Raw genomic sequence first — 18744 nt, forward strand, 5'->3', positions numbered from 1 at the left:
TGGGCTGGTCTGAGATACCCTGTCAAGCCCCACCAGGTATGGGGGCGTGGCCTCAGGTCTCCCCAACCAGTGCCTGGGTGGGGTTGTGGCCTCAGGTCCCCTGGCCCAGTGCCAGGGTGGGAGGCGCACCTTGAGGTCTCCTGTCAAGCCCCGCCAGGTGGATAGAGCAGCCTGAGGTCCCGGGGCTGGCATAGGAGCGGGGGGACATGTACTGAGGTCCCCTGTCAAGCCCTGTCGAGAGAGGGGTATGGCCTGAGGTTCCCTGCCAAGCCTTGCTGGGTGGGGGTTGCAGTCTGAGGTTCCCTGGTTTGACACCACGATGGGGGGAGTGGCCTGAGCTCCCCTGTCAAGTCCCATGGGGGATTGGAGGGTGAGCAGCTCAGGTTCCTGATGATTGCTCATTAAGGCTCAGTACGGGAACTCAGACTTTGCTGTGGGTGCAGCCATCTGATGTTATGGAAACCCCGACTCCGCTGTGGGTGCAACCACCCTGTATTACAGAAACCCCCCTGCCTCTGCTGTGGGCACCACCATCTTTGCGGCAGAGTGATGGTCAATTTGCATATCCCCTCATTATTATATAAGATCTTTAGTCTCTTGTTATGGCCTTCATTTTGAAGTATATTTTTTTCTAATATGAGTGATTGTACCTCAGCTTTTATTTAATTTTCATTTTGATTTGCCTGGAAAATTTTTTTCACTCTCATCACTTCACTCTCATCCTATGTGAGTCATTTGATCTGAGGTGGGTCTCTTGTAGACAGGATATATTTGGGTCATGTGTTCTTATTCTTTCAGCTGCCCTATGCCTTTTGATTGGAGCCTTTCATCCATTTACATTTAAGGTCATTATTGACTAGAGTCCCATTGCAGGAAGATTTCTGCAAGAATAAGGCTTCCTGTGGCTGTCTCAGCCACCCTGCCTGCTTCCTTCCCTTCTCCCTTGCCCCGCCTGCTTCCCTCCCTTCTAGACTGCCCTGCTTGCTTACTTCTCCACAGTTTCGCTCCCTTCTGCAGATCTTGGCTTCCTCCTACATTGTCTTCAGTCTTTGCACTGCGCTTGGATATGCAAATTAACTGCCAGATTGGTTGAGTTAATTTTCATATTTGCTCCTGATTGGCTGATGGGTGCATGGCTGGTGGGCAGAGCAGAAGTATGGTCCATTTGCATGTTTCCCTTTTATTAGATAGGATAGTTCCTTATTAATTGCCATTTTAATTAAGCCATGCTTTTCTCTAGATATACATATTTCTTATTATTACAACAGCCTCTTTAATGTTTCTTGTAAAGCTGGTTTAGTGGTAAATTCCTTTAGCCTTTTTTTATTGTTTGTTTGTTGTTGTTGTTTTGTTGTTGTTGTTCTGGAAAGCTCTTTATTTCACCATCTATTTTGAATGATAGCCTTGCTGGGTATAGTTGTCTTGTTTTCAAATTCTTGCTTTTTCTTACTTTGTACACTATATGCCATTCCCTTCTGGACTGAGGAATTTCTGATGAGAAATCAGTAGAAAACCTTATGAGATCTCTTTGTAGGTAACACATTTCTTTTCTCTTGCTGCCTTTAAGATTCTCTTTTTCTTTAATTTTTGGCTTTTTAATTATGATGTGTCTAGGCATGGGTCTCTTTGGGGTCTTCTTCCCTGGGACTCTCTTTGCCCCCTGAACTTATTTGACTTTTTCCTTCAACATGTTAGGGAAGTTTTGTGCTGTTATTTCTTCAAACAGATTCTCTATCCCCTGTTCTGTTTCTTCATACTCTGGGACTCCTGTAATGATTTCCTGGTGTCCCACAGCTCCCTTATACTTTCTCCTTTTTTATTTTGACTTTTTCTATTTCACCATGCTTTTTATTTATTTTTATCACCATTGCTATTTATATATTATTTATCTTTCAAAGTATTACATATGTTCCCTTTCTCCCCATTGTCCTCTCTCAGCCTGCTCTTGTCCCCCGGCCCCAGTCTTCATCCCCATCATTGTCTATGTCCATTGGTTATGTTTATATGCATACAAGATATTTGTGTTTTCTTTTTTGTTCTCCAATTGAGTGATTTTTTTTTTCTACGCTGTCTTCTAATTTGCTGATCTGATTCTCTGCTTCCTGTAATCTCCTGTTTATTCCTTCCAATGCATTATTACTGCTATGTCATTCTTTATTTCCCACTGGTCATTTTTCATAGTTTCTATACCTTGTAATGATTATTACAAGGATGTTGAACATCCTTGTAATAATCATTCTGAATTCTATATCTGATACATTGCTCATCTCCATTTCATTATCTCTTCTTCTGGAAAATACTCTTCTTCTTTCATTTGGGGCTTTTTTTTTGTCTCCCCAAGTTGGCTAACTCTTTGGGTATGTTTCTAGGTATTAGATAGATCTGCTACAACTCCTGGTCTTTTTGTAGAGTTTCTATTGCAGGATAATGTCAGAAGATGTTTGTGCTTGGTCCTGAGTACCCTGTTTGGAGATATCAGTAATCCACAGCTTTTGCCTACCAGTGCTGGGGTTGGGTGTATTTGGACAGGACCAAGATGTGCACCCAGGTCTGCTTTTCCTAGCCTTGGGTCCAAAAGCAGATTAAACACACACAAAGTACCCAGAGATCCACCTCTTCCTGCAGGTTGATTGTTATTCTCGGTCTCTTAATGAGCTTCAGGCTGTAGACCACGGCAAGGTGTAAACTCTACAGGGTGGGGAGAGTGGTTTTCTAACAAAGTGGGACAACTGCTTCCCCCCCTACCCCCAAGAAATAGCTGCCTAGATACTAAAGGTCTGTCTGAGAAAGATTTCCTCTGCTGTATGAGGGAATGACTCAGCACAGGAAACCAGGTGGCTGCCCTCCAAGTTGTATCTCCAGAAGCCCTAATCCTGGATTCTCTTCACACACCTTTAGTCCACTCTGCCCTCCCTCTGCAGGTGCCTAAGGTGAGTGGCTGCACACAAAATTTTGTGCATTGGCTCTCTAAGAGGGTGCTTGCATTTCAAGCCATCTCTTCCTGGCAAACAAAACTTCACTGCTTTTCAAAGCTAGATATCGTATGGTCATCTTTCTCAGTTCTGATGCTCTTGGCTGGGTACCAAGGGTGGGTTTAGACCCCAGAATCCTTAGTAGGATCCTCCCACAGCTGAGATATCCTCCCAGATCTTCAGTTGCTGTGTGTGGGGGCCTAAAAAGCCATCTCATGCTTCCACACGTTTTACTAGTTTCTATGTGGTCTTCACTTTCCATCCTTGGTTATCAGGGTTCTCTCCAGCTAGTCTTCAGATGATTAATAGAATGGTTTTTCTATATTTTAGTTGTAACTTCAGTTTGGTCCTGGGAGAGTGTCAGTGTAGCTCCAATTTAATCTGCCACCATCTTGTAATCCTGTATTTTCTTCCTTAATGAACAAAATGTTTCTTCTGGAGGCTAGAAGTCTAAGATGAAGGCAGGATTGGTTTCTTATGAAGCTTGTTTCTCTGGCCTATATATGTCCACCTTCTTGCTGCATCCTCACATGATCTTTCCTCTCAGTGTGTCTAGATGTCCTCTTCTAAAGACCTTGCATCATGACACAGGACTTGAGATGGGAGCATAATACAAATATGTCCCAATACTCTTAGCATCAGAAGTATATAGGCAATGGAAGAAAAATGGGTAAAAAATGTGTGGGGGTAGTTTTCATCTGTGGAAACTTCTTACAATCAGCAAACATGTAAATGCACTCTCTGCATGTGAGCCACTCTCACAACACATCCACATGTTTACCAAGTAGGAAGCACTCTCACCCCCAGTATCACATTTAATATTAAATGGAACATTATAATTCTATTGTTTTTGTTAACAAGCTTAATAATTATAAAATTTCACATACTAGTAAAATCATACTGAAAATGTCTTTTAAGAACAATTTGTAAATGAAACAAAAAAGCAACAAAAAAGCAACAAAAAAGACATTAATTTCACCTTTTGGGTAGGGAACTCAAATACTTTAGTTGAATTAGGATAAGTAAATGATACACTGTGGTCATAAAGAATTTCACAAAGTAATTTCATATTTTTTAGTTGTGAGCAATGTATTATGAAATAGAAGGTACTCAAACATTTGTGAACTCTAGTGTAGGCTAGAAAGCAACTGAAATTCAGAAAAGAAGTAAATGTTTCATGACTTTTATTCACCAAAGACCCCCCCTAGTACGTGCCTCTCCAATTAAGGTAGCTGCCATTACAAACATGTTGAGACTTTTAAAAATTATTTTTAAAAAAATTTAATTTAACTCGTAATAAAATATGTTAATAATTATATTGCTTTTCTACCAAAGCAGCACACAAAAATCTGAATATGTAATCTCAAGAAATCTGTACTAAAAAATGTTATAAGTAACAAAGCCTTCCTTGACGGAAAGCAGGAAGGTAGTATAAAAATTTGAAAAACCCAATTGTTACATGCCATTTACAGCTTATCATTTCTTCTGGCACCTACCTGCTGTTGTTCCTTATCCTCAGTTTTCATAGCTAGTATCAGGCTTCTAACAAATGTCTGAAGTTTAAAGTATTTTTGCTTTTGAATCTCTAGCTCATTTTCAATAAATCTGACTTCTTCATTCTGAAGGAGAAAACATCAAATGATATAATTACCCTATACAAACTGGGATTGTACATAGCTGATGCACAATAAAATTATTAAAAGCAATCAAATTAGAGAGACAATGAAGTAGATAAAATTTTAGCATAAAGAAATCTAAAGCACAGAAGGAAATTGTCCTTTTACTCAAAGGCTGTTTTTAAGCAAACCGCTAACAGAAAACAATTTGGAAGGTCAAAAGTCCCATGAAATTAATCCAGTAAGAGAAAAATCAAGACACAGTTCCCTTATTAGAAAGACTCCTCCTATATTAACCTAATTTGCATTTGGAATAGGATTAAGAATAGACAGAGTCTAATTAACCCCAAGTAAAAAGCAATTACAGATCCAGTAATACTGAATGTATCATTCACAAAACCAAATACTGAGAACTAGAAAGGTTAATATTTCTTTCTTTCTTTCTTTCTTTCTTTCTTTCTTTCTTTCTTTCTTTCTTTCTTTCTTTCTTTCTTTTTTTTTTACCAAGGAGAGACTTGAATTATTACTAAAACTGTCTTAAGTAGTTCTCTGAGTCCCCTGTCTTTATTTAAGAGTCTATTACTCAGAAAATATCTCCAAATATACCACTGTATCCTACTAATTTGAGACTAATTATCTTTTCACTGTTTTTGCTAGTTGTGTAAGACAAAAGCAATAGACTAGGGTTTGGAGGATTTTAGTGCTAAGTTTATTAATAATTGTGTAAACTTTGAAAGGTTATTCTCTGTGACTTTGTTTACTCATCAATAAAATAATATAATATTAATACTATTTGGATATTTTAGGTTTGAGGGTGAGTTTCAAATAAGAAAATGGCCATTAAAATGCTCTGATATATTTAAGAAATGAATTATATACTGAAAAGTAAATCCTAAAACTAGATAAAAAAGAAAATACAGAAGATAAAATCTTTGTGTCCTTGTGTTAGACAAAGATTCCTCAAGGGGGCACAAAAAGCATGAAACCTAAAAGAAAGACTTCATCAAAGTTTTAAAAAAAAGTTTGACCTTCAAAAAATAATGTTAATAATATACAAATACAAGCTACATATTTGTAAATCAAATATATGTTAAGGATCTGCATTCAGAACACATAAAAAAAAATCTTGCAACACAATTGTAAGACCAGAAACAAATAAAGAGCAGGCAAAGCCTTTGAACACATACTTACAAAAAGAGATATGTGAATGATTAATAAACGCATTAAAGTGCTTAATATCATTTGTTATTTAAGAAATAAAAATTAAATTTGATATAAGATTGTACTATTAACATACTACAATGGCTAAAATTAAGGAGACTGACAATAGTTCACACTGATAGCAATTTGGAACAATTAAAGTCTCATACATTGTTGGTATGAGAGTAAAAGGATACATCCACTTTAAAAAATGTTTTGGCAGTTTCTTATAAAATTAAATCTACTCTTTCCTATCATTTCACTCAACAATCCTACTCTTACCCAAGTGAAATGAAAAAAACATGTCCACAAAAAGACATACATATTCATAGCAGCTTTCTTTATTCACAATAGCCAAGTACTAGAAACAACACAAGTGATCATCAGTAGATGAATAAACAGATTGTACTCATGGTTACATGACTGTGTCCATTTATCAAAATTTATCTAACTGTATAAGGAAGTGAATTTTATTTTATGGAAATTTTATCTAAAAAAACTGATTAAAATTAAAAAAATAAATTATTAGCCAGCCTTTTTGCCAAAACACATGAAAATAATCTATGAGTATTCCTTGAAGCTGGAGAATATGTTTCAAAATACACAGCAAGACCTTTAGCAGCATCTTTTCAAAAGTTACATGAAATACATTAAAATAATTTTATGAGCATTTAAAAATATATTTTTTATTGATTTCAGAGAGGAGAGGAGAGGGAGAGAGAGATAGAAATATCAGTGATGAAAGAATCATTGTTTGGCTGCCTCCGGCACAACCTCTACTGGGAATGTAGCCTACAACTTGGACATGTGCCCTGACAGGGAATTGAACTGTGACCTCCACTGAGCCACACCGGCTGGGCTGGGCATTTTTCTTCTTTCAGATGAAAGGATGCAGTTGTATTAATCCCAATAAATATATGAACACGTTTATTACATCAATTTCATCAGCTCAGTTTAGAACTTATTTTACTTAGCAAAATTGCTTCCTTTTCAGAACACTTAATATCAAGTGAATCATCTGCAAATGATGATTCAAGTTAAATTCCTTATCCAAAGACACTTTGCAGCAATCATATTTACAAGCACTAAAATAAAATTCAATATGCTTCTGCCATAATACATTTGATTAATTCTAAATTTTGGTGTGTTTTTTTTGTTTGTTTTTGTTTGTTTTTTGTACTCATTGTCAGAACTATAGTATAAATAAAGTGCTGACCAGGAAGTCTTTTTGAATACAGGAGATATCTATCATCATTATCTTAGTATTTCCAATGAATATACAGTCCTTTTAAGCTGAATTTAGAGTTCATTAAAAAATTAAAAACAGTAATTCACATTTGAAAAAATCATGAAACACCTATTGATATGCAGACCTCTAATTTCTCATCTGAACATTCCTCTTCCTCAGTATTTATGCATTTGAAAAACATAAACAATTTTAAGATAATATTGCAGACATTTTTTCTTAGAGCTGCATTTTGCAAGCCTATTAAACACTTCCAAGAGTAGAAGCAGTAATTTATGTGTACTTTATTTTCCTAAGTAAATGGAGTGTTTTTGAGAAGAACTAGTATGACAACATCAGCCACTGACTTTCAGAAAAGAATATCTGCTCATTTGTGTTGTTAAAATCTTCCCTACATTCCAGTAAAGTTTGTCAGTTCTTCTCCAAGATATTGGAGGGGATATTCAAGTTGTTATTTTATGATATAGTACTCATGCCTCAGGATCACTAATTTGTCTCATAAGCATTTGGGTTAGTTAGAACTCCTAGAAATATGGATTTTTAGGAATATATCTCAATGAGAAACTCTAGTACACCCAAACTGAACACTAATGGTTGAACAGTAACAATTATCAAATGCACATCAGAAATATTCATTCATCCTGCTACAATAAATCCCAAGAATAATGAAAGATTGTTTAATTTAGTGTAGGAAAAAGTTATTATGATCCAGCGTCTTAACTTAATTGATTTCATAGAAACGAGTACTTGCATAATAGTATTAAAATATTTCCAAGGATACTTTAATGTATTTACTCAATCAGGAATTAGTTACTGGACACCTATGTGCTAAGCACTAGACCAGATAACACATAGATAAATATGTCTTTCCTTTCAAGAAGCTTAAAAGGAATTATACTTAAGAAACCTACAGATTTTGATTCCAAAACAGGAAGTACTAACGTGTATGAAAATAAAATGCAAATGTGCTCTGAAGAAAGATTAAATTTCCAAACTGATGAGATTGTTTTAAATCAATATCCTGAAATCAGCAATGAGAACTGTTACAGGAGGTTTCACTTACCCAACAAATTCACAGGTGAAATGAACTGAAATGTTTTTAATATTGATCATAAAAATATATGTTTCTATATAGGGGCTGTTGTTTGAGAGTTAAGTTTATGTAGGACGGTTATGTGTTATAAAAGTTAACCTTAATAGGGTAGTGAATGACTCCTTGTTCCCACTGCATTTACCACAGTGGAAAACCCTGGATCATTAAATGTCTTTTAGAGTTCAATGAAAATGTTAAATAATATTTCTGGACTGGACATTCTGCCCTGCTCTGGCCTTTAGCTCCAAAGTTTCTCAAGTCTGTTGAACGGAACACCAGAGGGGAAAGGTTCTAGAAAGAATCTCAGAGTTCTGGACACAACTTTATCTGAACTGCTTGAAAGTGCTAAGAGGAACACACTTAACAGTTATGCAAACCAGTCATCTTGTCTGTAGTTTCCATAACCCGTGCCAAGCAGTGGCTTGCAGAGGCATTTTAATCCTGTTCCTGGCATTTAGAAATACAGTATATGATCATGTAGGAGATATTAGATCATGTAGGAGAAATTACTGAAGGGAGGATAAGTGGGACATCTGTAATAGTGTCAGCAATAAATACATTAAATTAAATTTAAAAAGAAATTATTGTTATACTATTTAAAATAAGAAAACAAAACAAAAAAAACAAAAAACTATTTACAATATCCCTGAAAAAAAAACAACAGACATTCAAATTCTACTTAAATGTGCCCTCCAGTGACAAGGAAGTGTTTTCCTATAAGGGTAGTGTATTTAAAGGTACTCTAAATCTAGTACTTCAGAACAGACAACTTTATAATTTTGTTAGTTGGAAATACAGTTTAAATACAGGATTGTATTGTGCTTTTTGACCACTTAAAAACAAATTTCAAAAGATAATTTCCTTCTGTGTTTACACTATTTAATATTTTAAAATCTGACATGTTATGCACATTTGGAAAACAAAATTTGCTGAATGACATAACTTTGAATTAAAGTAAAAGTGAAAAAAATTGAGAAAATGACAGCTGTTGTGTTTTTCTGATTAGAGTTATGTTATTTTATGTTAATATCTAAATATTAGACTCTGTTTTGAACTCTTATGATGTTTCAAAAAAATAATTTTGTGTATGGAAACATGATTGTGTGACCAAAATTTCAGAAGACTCCAAAATTAACTTGTAAGATATGATACTGATTAACAAAAGGAAAACAATTATACATATATGCAGAAAATGTATTAACATATGGAGTGATAGCTTTCAAAATTGAATAAAAACAAAATTGTGTATGCCATGCTATCAAAATAAGCTTTTCAATTTAGTAACAAGTGATATTAAGAAAAGGTAATTTATATTCATTTGGTATTTGCATTAGGGATTATTTTTAAAATTCTCCTACAACAGATATATTACTGTATGTTTTTAAAATGGTCTTCAGAAGTTGTAATTCAAGATAAAAATAGCAAAAGAAAAATCTGGAAAAATCCCTTTTATTTCCATTTAAAAATGAACATTAAGTTTAAAAAAAGCATTGCCATAAATTTCACATTAATCATCACTATGCACAACATCAACTTGTACACCATCAATACCTACTCCTATTGAGCAAACCCTGTGCTGATAACTATAACCCCTGAACCAGCCAGTATTAATTAAAATGACCAGCACCCTGACTGATATCGAAGTTATCTGAGAGAGTCAATGTGGAGCCCCAACATGTTTAACTTATCAAGTGGAAGTGAAATAGACCAATACATAAGCACTGTAGATGTCTGCCTCATCTAATACCTTCTCTTAATGAATTCACAATTTGAAATTACTTTTACCTTATAATCCAAGAAAGAATTCACTTGTTCTACTTCAGAATTACTTATCATGTCACTTTCTTCATCGTCAATAATTTCTATTTTCTGTAACACAGGTAGAGAAGTTTTTATAAATATAGATTTTATCATCATCACTACACTCAACAATGTATAGAGTGTATACATTCAATATTCAGCTTTAGCTAAGAGATTATCTAGTCTACAATATCCGGAATAAACTCATGTAATTGACTGGCCCCCTAGTGTTAACACTCAGTATTGTGTCTAAGCCACTTCCCTCAATCTTTAATTAATTACTGCTTAGTAAATAGAAAATTACTGAAGGGAGGATAAGTGGGACATCTATAATAGTGTCAGCAATAAATACATTAAATTAAACTTAAAAAGAAATTATTGTTATACTATTTAAAATAAGAAAACAAAACAAACAAACAAAAAACTATTTACAATATCCCTGAAAAAAAACAACAGACATTCAAATTCTACTTAAATAGTGTCCTCCAGTGACAAGGAAGTGTTTTCCTATAAGGGTAGTGTATTTAAAGGTAACCATACCTAATTGGTTTAAATATTTCTTAAGTCCTCAGACATCTCTGCAATTTCTAATGTAAAATTTCAACATAAAACATGAATTCCAAAGTCAAATACATTTTTTAAACAATTCACTTTTTTACTGCACTCCATTGGCTAAACAATTGAAAGCAGACATGTATAATGCAATGATCAAAATAGCATGGCTATGTTTCTTTCACTGGACAGTAAGAAGGAAGAGTGAGAAAGATGCTAAACTGGCCTTAGCTTTAGAGTTAAGGTACAGAATAGTTTATATAGTATCTTGTACACAGAAGGTACTCATTAAATATCTGTCAAAAGAAAAACAAAAAAAACAACTTAGCACTAATGAAAAGAATGATCAATAAGCTTCAACCCTTGGGCAAGGCAAGTTCTCTAACCCTGGAACATTTTTCCAAAAGCAAAACCAAAACATAAAATCAGATCTAATTTTTACTTTTTGCATATGAAAACCAGAGTTAAAGAAAAACTATTCTAAATGTTTAAGCCCAACCAACCCAAAAGAAATTTTTAAAAGAGAAAAGCTAAGCTAGAATTAGTCACTAGGCAGTCTTTTTAGAAAGAGCACATTAACAGCAACATATTGTAGAAAAAATTGAAAACAAGTTCCTATCCAGCAATACATATAGCGATTAAAAGTCACAATCTCGGATTGATCATATTTCATATATTTCCTGGGAGAGTGCAATACCATAACAGGCGTTGTAACCTCCAGGCTTCTGAGTCAAGAGGACAACTGCAATGAAATTGCTTTCTACTACTGCCTGGAGATGAATCTAATGTTTTGTTTTCGATTATAATAACTATAAACTTAGGACTTAATCCTGTCAGGTCTCAGCAGACCTCTGATTTGATCATTTGTTAAATGTTATTTTTAAGAATCTCAATATATTTTGATTGGTTCTGGGATAAAGTAGCTAAATAATCTAAGGAGGAAGCCACCAATGGCCTCTGTACAGATTTGTGCATATAAATAGATCTTATATGTCTTTGTGATTTGATATCCATGAATAATTGGGGACACTCCAAAGCTACAGGCAGAAAAGATCAGCCTTTGAAAGTCTGGACTTTTGTCTCTGAAAATCAATTGCTCTTGAAAAATTAAGTGACTAAGTGACTGTGGGTCACCCAATGCCATTTCTTCATTCATTATCTTCAAAGGTCTGCTACAGGGGAGATCCAGTTCAGAGAAATTTAGGCTAAAATGAGCATGTCTTTAGGGGAAAAGAGGTTCAATATGTAATTTGTATAATGTAACTCAAATCTGTAGCAGAGAAGATTATTACTTGGTGGGATTTAAGAATACTAGCACTTGTTTTCCTATGCGCCCTTTGAATGTAGTGTTAGAAGAGTCGAACATCAACTTAACTCAGTACTAAAATCAATGAAATGCAATTCTAAACAATATTTTGCATGTAGAAAACACATATATTATTGATGTTTAACAAAAAAGAACAAAACTGTATTTTATGTGCTTAACTTTTATTAAGCAGATGTGACAGGATTACAGTGTCTGGTAAACAATGTTTGTAATTAAAGCCAAGGTAAATCTTGAAGTTACAGTAATTTTTTAACAGAAAAATCCATTATAGAGACCTCTTTTTTCCCCCACATGTAGGGTGCTTGTTCATAGAAAGGCCACAGGTTTTGTTCTCCTTGTCACAATGACTCCAAATTCCTGTTGGCTCTGCTGTGAACCAAAGAACCATTTCCTCAGGCCCTCTGCTCTGAGCATGTGCCATAGGGGCCATTTTTAAAAAGTTGCATTGAGGCACAAAACACTTATCCAAAAGCAAAAACAAAGCACAATGACATTTGCCTTTATGTCTGACTTTAATACCATCTTGAAATCAGTATTACTTGACAGACTCAGAATATAAACAGATATTGCTAAAACAGCTCCTCAGAGGACATCTCTATAATACCAACAATGCTTATATTTTTACAAAACCCAGTTTAATCCACACATAGCTTGTCTCTGACTGCTATTCAATTGCTTACTACTGTTTTTCTCCATTGCTGCAATTTTTAAGATAACAGAGGCCAATTAGCTAGAAAAAAGAAAAGGTTCCAAACACACTATGTAAGGTAGGAATGGTCTGAACAGAGAGAGACCTTGGAGTAAGGAATCCTTAGATACAAGTCCCAGAAGCAACAAAGGCTTCCTTCATAATTTCAAGCTAACCTGTTTTAATTCTGTCATCTATGAAATGAGAAGAAATCTGCTCTGCTAAATGTGTTGAAGAAAATATCTTGTTATGCATAAAATGTCCTATGTGTAGTAAGCATTAGATTTTTATATTTGCAATCCCTTAAACTGAAAAAGTCTGAGGTTAAATGGACAGTGCTTTAACTTTCATTTGTTAAACTGTCAAAGATATAGAATTCATTGGTAATAGTTCTGTTTTAATTTGTAAAGTGGAACAAGACTTTATTCTGAAACCACTAATGTTGTCACCAACTAGGAACATATCCTTAAAATCCATCATGTAATGAGAAAATAATTTCAAAATGTACATACCACATTATCCTCGGATACTGCATGGTGGTCCTCCTCCTTATTAGCCCTTGTTTCATTAGGGACAACTTCATTGGACTCTTCCATAGACAAAAAAAGCCATGATTTCATTTTACATTTCTCAAAACTTTATTGAGAATGCTTTATTCAAGATCAATGAAATAATTTATTTTAAAAAGACACAAATGGCAAATTCACTTCATATATGCTTTGTTGAGCCATTCTACTTTTTAAATGTGAATAGGTAAAAATACATGGATGGTCACCATTATATTATTTATAACTGAAAAAAATGAAAGCAACCTATATGCTTAACAATGAGAATTGGAGAATTCATTTAGGGCCTATCCCTACAATAAGAGCAATGAAGCTACTAAAAATGAAGTAGAAAAATAGTTGATATTAAATAAAAGATTCATGACATAATGGAAAGTGAATAAATAAAAGTGACAGAACCTACTATGTAGGTATACTAAAAAATGTGTACATATTCCTGGAAAAAGAAAACTAACACTATTTACATAAAATGTTTCTGGATAAAATTACAGGCAATTATTATTTTTCTTCCTTTTGTCTAATTTTACTTATTTCATTTGCTCTTTCATAATTAAATATTTTTAAATGAATATGCATTACTCATTGCAATAAGAGAAAAGTGATAATTTTCAAATACATGATATGATATAAAGCTATAAATATAGTAAGTTTCCAATTTTATAAAAAGGCAGGGTTTGTGAATGCACACCCACACCCACCCACCCACACACACACACACACACTCTCACACTCCTGTCCATATGTAGAGAAAACACTGTCAAAAACTTTCCCCAACCTCTGTTTTTAGTATGTTTATCACTGAGGGGTAGGGTTATTTCCAAAATTCTTATTGTATTTTCCAATGTTTTCTATAATGAAAATATATTCCTTTTGTGATCAAAATTCAGTATGTAAAAAAATGAGAAACAACAGAAAAATTAATTCATAGAAGCCAGTTACTAAAAAGTTTCCTGTGTTGAGGTAGAGGAAGTGGCTCATTCACAGCATAGGATATCTACAATATAACCACCTGTTTTAATTACTCCTACCTCTACTTAGGAAAACAGGGAAGCAACGTTTTTCTCTGTTCCTTCTGCACAGCCATATTATGGAGATTATTTGCATACATACAACTGGAATTCTTTAGCCCCTAGTAATGACCGACATTTTATTTTGCCATTTGAAGCTCTTTTTAAAAAAATATATTTTATTGATTTTTTACAGAGAAGAAGGGAGATAGAGAGTTAGAAACATTGATCAGCTGCCTTCTGCACACACCTCACTGGGGATGTGCCCGCAACCAAGGTACATGCCCTTGACTGGAATGGAACCTGGAGCCTTTCAGTCCGCAGGCCGAAGCTCTATCCACTGAGACAAACCGGTTTCGGCTTATTTTGCCATTTAAAACAGAACAAATATATTTTCCAAATGCATTCATTTCCATGGAAAGACATATAGGTGCGCTCTGTATGATCACGGGGATGATTAGGAGGAAAACATGGTTGATATAGAAACTCACATATGAATACATAGATAATTAGTGTTTAAGCATCCAGGGAAGTTTTTTAAAATAGCCCGTCTACAGAAGTAATAGATTACTTGGTTTCTTAATTTGGAGTTTAAATGCAATGTTCAATTTATTTTTTAAAATATATTCTTTGTTGCTCTTCAAGAGAGGTTAGGGTGGGAGAGAAAAATAGAAACATTGATGAAAGAGAAACATAGATTGGCTGTCTTCTGCATGTCCTCTACGGGGATTGAACAGAATCCTGGTTCATGGGCTGATCTTCAACCACTAAGTCACACCTCCTGGGCTATCAAAAAAAAAAAAATGGTTTCTAGACAGAAGAAGCTATTATCTATTTGTTATTTAGAGATTTCAAATCATAGACATTTCAATTCTTATATAATCAGCAACTAAATGAAATGGAAGGAAAATTGTCATCAAGTTTAGTTTCATAGCTGGTATTAGTACTGAATATACGTTAGTTTGTTTATCAACATCATTACTGGAATTACACAGTTCTGTTTTTCCAGAAACATGCTCATTCATAGTTAATTATAAGATGTAAACAAAACTGTTTTGAGGATTCCTAAAATAAAAAGGTGTGAAGTGATACAGCTATATAAGGCATGTTTTCTTTAACTTACAGATGGTTTCTATGTTAGTGAAAGCTTGAAAGTTAAACATTGCCAATGTGTCTGATTATCCCCTGCCCTTCCAAAATAAGCCTTAAAATTGGAAACTAAACAAGTAAGTGGAATTATTAATCAGTGAATTCTCTAGAGAGTATTCTATGTGGCGACCATAGTAACTATATGTAGATTTATCTTTCATGTGCACACCCACATAATAGACACAGCTAAAAAAAGGTTTCATTATGAAACTTAATGTTATAGATATTCATTTTCCCATACTTCAAACAATTTGCTTCTCAGAGTAGTAGAAATCTTGAAAATTGCTCAGCCATAAACATGAAATTAAGAAACTGAGTCATCTATTACTTCTGTAGCATTTGCAGTTAGGTGAGGGATAAAGACAGGTAGCTAGGTTTGTTTTTTTTATTGTGGTTTCTTGTTTTTTAATCAATACCAACTACACCTTCTTTCTCTTTCACTCCATACAGGAAAAGAAAATGGAATAAGTGAAGAGAGGTAAAAGATGAAAGTTAGAGGTAAGTCAGAAGTTCTTTATCAGCGAAGTACCTATTCTCTCAGAAGCAAAATAGTGAAATTGAAACTGCTGAAAGATAAACTGCACCTTTTGGTGACTTTGGTTAAACCTGTCTTTTACTGTATTTTTTAAATGATCCTTAATTTTGCTTGTAGAAATTTTTTCTAGAAACGTTTTTTCATCCTCACCTGAGGATATGTTTATTGATATTTTTAGAGAGAGGGAAAGGACAAAGAGGGAGGGAGGGAGGGAGAGAGAGAGAGAGAGAGAGAGAGAGAGAGAGAGAGAGAGAGAGAGAGTTGTGTGAGAGAGAAACATCCATAAATTGTCTCCTGCACCCTGATCAGGTATCAAATCTGAAACCTAGGAATGTGACCCAACCAGGATTCAAACCTGCAACCCTTTTGATGTACAGGATGACTCTCCAACCAACTGAGCCACCTGGCGAGGGCTTTTAATGTGATTTTTAATAAATTTTAACATGTAAAATATAAGACCTGATTTAAAAAAATACTTCTTTCTTCTTGAAAATTTGGAAGACTACCAATAGCCATATTTTAAAGAACCCTGAATTTCAAGTTGTTATGTTTTTTAAATCGTATGCTCAGGTACTCTTTATTCTGTCTCTCTAGATCTACATTGTCATGCAGTTAATGAAACTCTCAAAGTAAACAAAAATGTAACTACATTTTCAAAACTGAAAGGTAATATATTTAGTGTATTTTAAAGGTATGATATTAGTCTAGGCCAGATTATACAATTCACTTAATCATCACAAAAAGATCACCCAATTAAATGACTCAGAATCCTATTTTGCATCAGCAAAACGAGGAAGCGAATAGGACAGTATATATTAAAAAAGGCTCTTTTCGGTACTTGAACATTCTTTTATGATCTTGTGGTGCAATTTGTGATGAAAATGAAAATCTTACCATGCAGCTATAAAAAATAAGCAATCAAGAGGAATTCTAGGCAATCTCACTTCCCATAAAGTATTTTTTTGTCTTATGCATTCAATTCTCTCTCCTGTTTTACATTAGATCTTGATTACTATGCCGGGTCTCTAGAGAACACACTATTAAATGACAAAGGATGCCAGTAGAAGCAGTGGTACATTAGGAACTCTAAAATTTGCTCATTTTTCCCATTAACTAATTTTTAAAATTCCCTCTTGGAGGGGGGGCGGGGGAGTTAGTGGGAGTTGGTAAATGAAACTCTCCTTAGGGGTTTATGTAATTTCTTTCTATCATATTTATATTCTTACAGCTTTCCCATCCATCCATAGAAACACACAGTCATTCTCTAAACATCTGTTTATGAATCAGTGAAAATAGTCAAGTACTCCAAGGCATTTATATATAATTTAGTAAATACAACCATTAGGCAAAATGGTTTAATGCACCCACTAGATTAGAAATAGGGGCTTGAAAATCATAATGGCTTCTCCTTTCATTCTGCTTCACAGTTTTTCCATACACTAAATTCTCCGTTATGATCATCAATATCTATAACAAATGTTGGTAAGAAAGAAAATACATGGCCCTCTCAATATTAACATCTTTTACATCCCTTTCATTACTCAACCTACTGCAATTTGGTTGCCTTTCTCACCCACGCAATTGCTTATTCAAAGAAATCCTTAAACACTGAATTCAATGGTTTTTCATTCATTTTTGTAAATTTTATTTTCCCGCTTTATTGAGTTATAATTGGTATGCAAAATTGCACATAATTAATGTTTACAATTTGCTAAATTTAGACATATGTATACACTCCTGTTACTATCACCACAGTCCAGGAAATAAACATATCCATAAGCTTAAAAAATTCCTTTGTTACTATTTTGGTGTTCAGAACATGACATGAATTACCCTCTTAAGTTTTTAAGTATACAATCCTTTATTGCTAACTATAGGCACTATATTGTTCAGCAGATCTCTGGAACTTACTCCTCTTGTATAACTGTAATTTTTAATACCCCTTGAACAACAACTCCCCATATACCTCTGCCCAATTCCTAGGTACCACAATTCTATTGTCCACTTGTATACCTTGGACCATTTTAGATTCCTCATATAAGAGGAATTTCTACTCAACCTATATGAGATAGTTGAGAGAATAACCCCTCTTCCTCATGAAATTTCTCTCTTTGGTTTTATAAATAATATAATATCCTGATTCTCTTGTACCTAAATGTTCTTTTAATGGCACCCTGTTATCTTCCAGTCCCCAAATATAGATTGTTTTTAACACACAGTCCTTGTCTATCTTACTCTTTTGTTTTCTATGTTCTCATTTAACTATATTTTCTATATCTATGGCCAGACATTATTTTGGCCTCACTGTGGGTGACTCCCAGATATTTTCTCATGTTTCAATTCCTCTCTTGAGTTCCATACCCAAATTATGAAAGGGTATGCTGTAAAGCCCCATATGGATGTCCTGCCATCATCTAAAACACAACATATGCAAAACTGAATTCTGAATTTATCTTCACACATCATGCTATCCATTGAATGCAGTGCCAATAAAAATCCTAAATGAATTATGTGGAGGAGGCTTGTGGAAAGAAATTCTAAAGTTCATCTAGAAGAATCAGGGTGTTTTTGTTACTGAGAATAATGTTAGCTAAGAATAATAAGAGCCCTACAAAATATTTACAGATTTTATAAAGCCACAGTTATAAATAATCAGATCAGTGTAACATAAGGAATCCAGAATTTGACCCACATGATATGAATGTATGCATAAGTGAATGTGCATGTACATTTATATGTGTACTACAGGCACTGTACATGAAAATTCATGCACTCAGGGGGATCCCTCAGCCTGGCCTGTGCCCTCTCATAGTCCAAGACCCCTCAGGATGTCCACCTGCCATCTCAGGCCCACTCCTCAGGGGATCAGACCTAAGCTGGCAGTCAGACACCCCTCTGAAAGCCCAGGATCCCTTGGGGGATGTCCACCTGTTGGCTTAGGCCTGCTCCCCAGGGGATTGGGCCCAAGTTGGCAGTCAGATATCCCTCTGGCA

At 34.6% G+C, this 18744-nt stretch overlaps 1 protein-coding gene across 1 annotated transcript in view; it reads right to left on the reverse strand.

Moving 5' to 3' along the window:
- Positions 1 to 18744, reverse strand: part of HDX (highly divergent homeobox) — a 137577-nt gene that overhangs the window by 9796 nt on the left and 109037 nt on the right. Inside the window, exons 7-9 of the mRNA XM_084869597.1 lie at positions 13007 to 13083; positions 9913 to 9996; positions 4469 to 4591 (exon numbers count right to left, since the gene is read on the reverse strand). Of these exons, the coding sequence (XP_084725723.1) occupies positions 4469 to 4591; positions 9913 to 9996; positions 13007 to 13083 (284 nt within the window). The remainder of the gene's footprint in view (positions 1 to 4468; positions 4592 to 9912; positions 9997 to 13006; positions 13084 to 18744) is intronic.

This window comes from Pipistrellus hanaki (genome assembly GCF_964339955.1).
Source record: "Pipistrellus hanaki genome assembly, chromosome: X".
In the NCBI taxonomy this organism is placed as follows: Eukaryota; Metazoa; Chordata; class Mammalia; order Chiroptera; family Vespertilionidae; genus Pipistrellus; species Pipistrellus hanaki.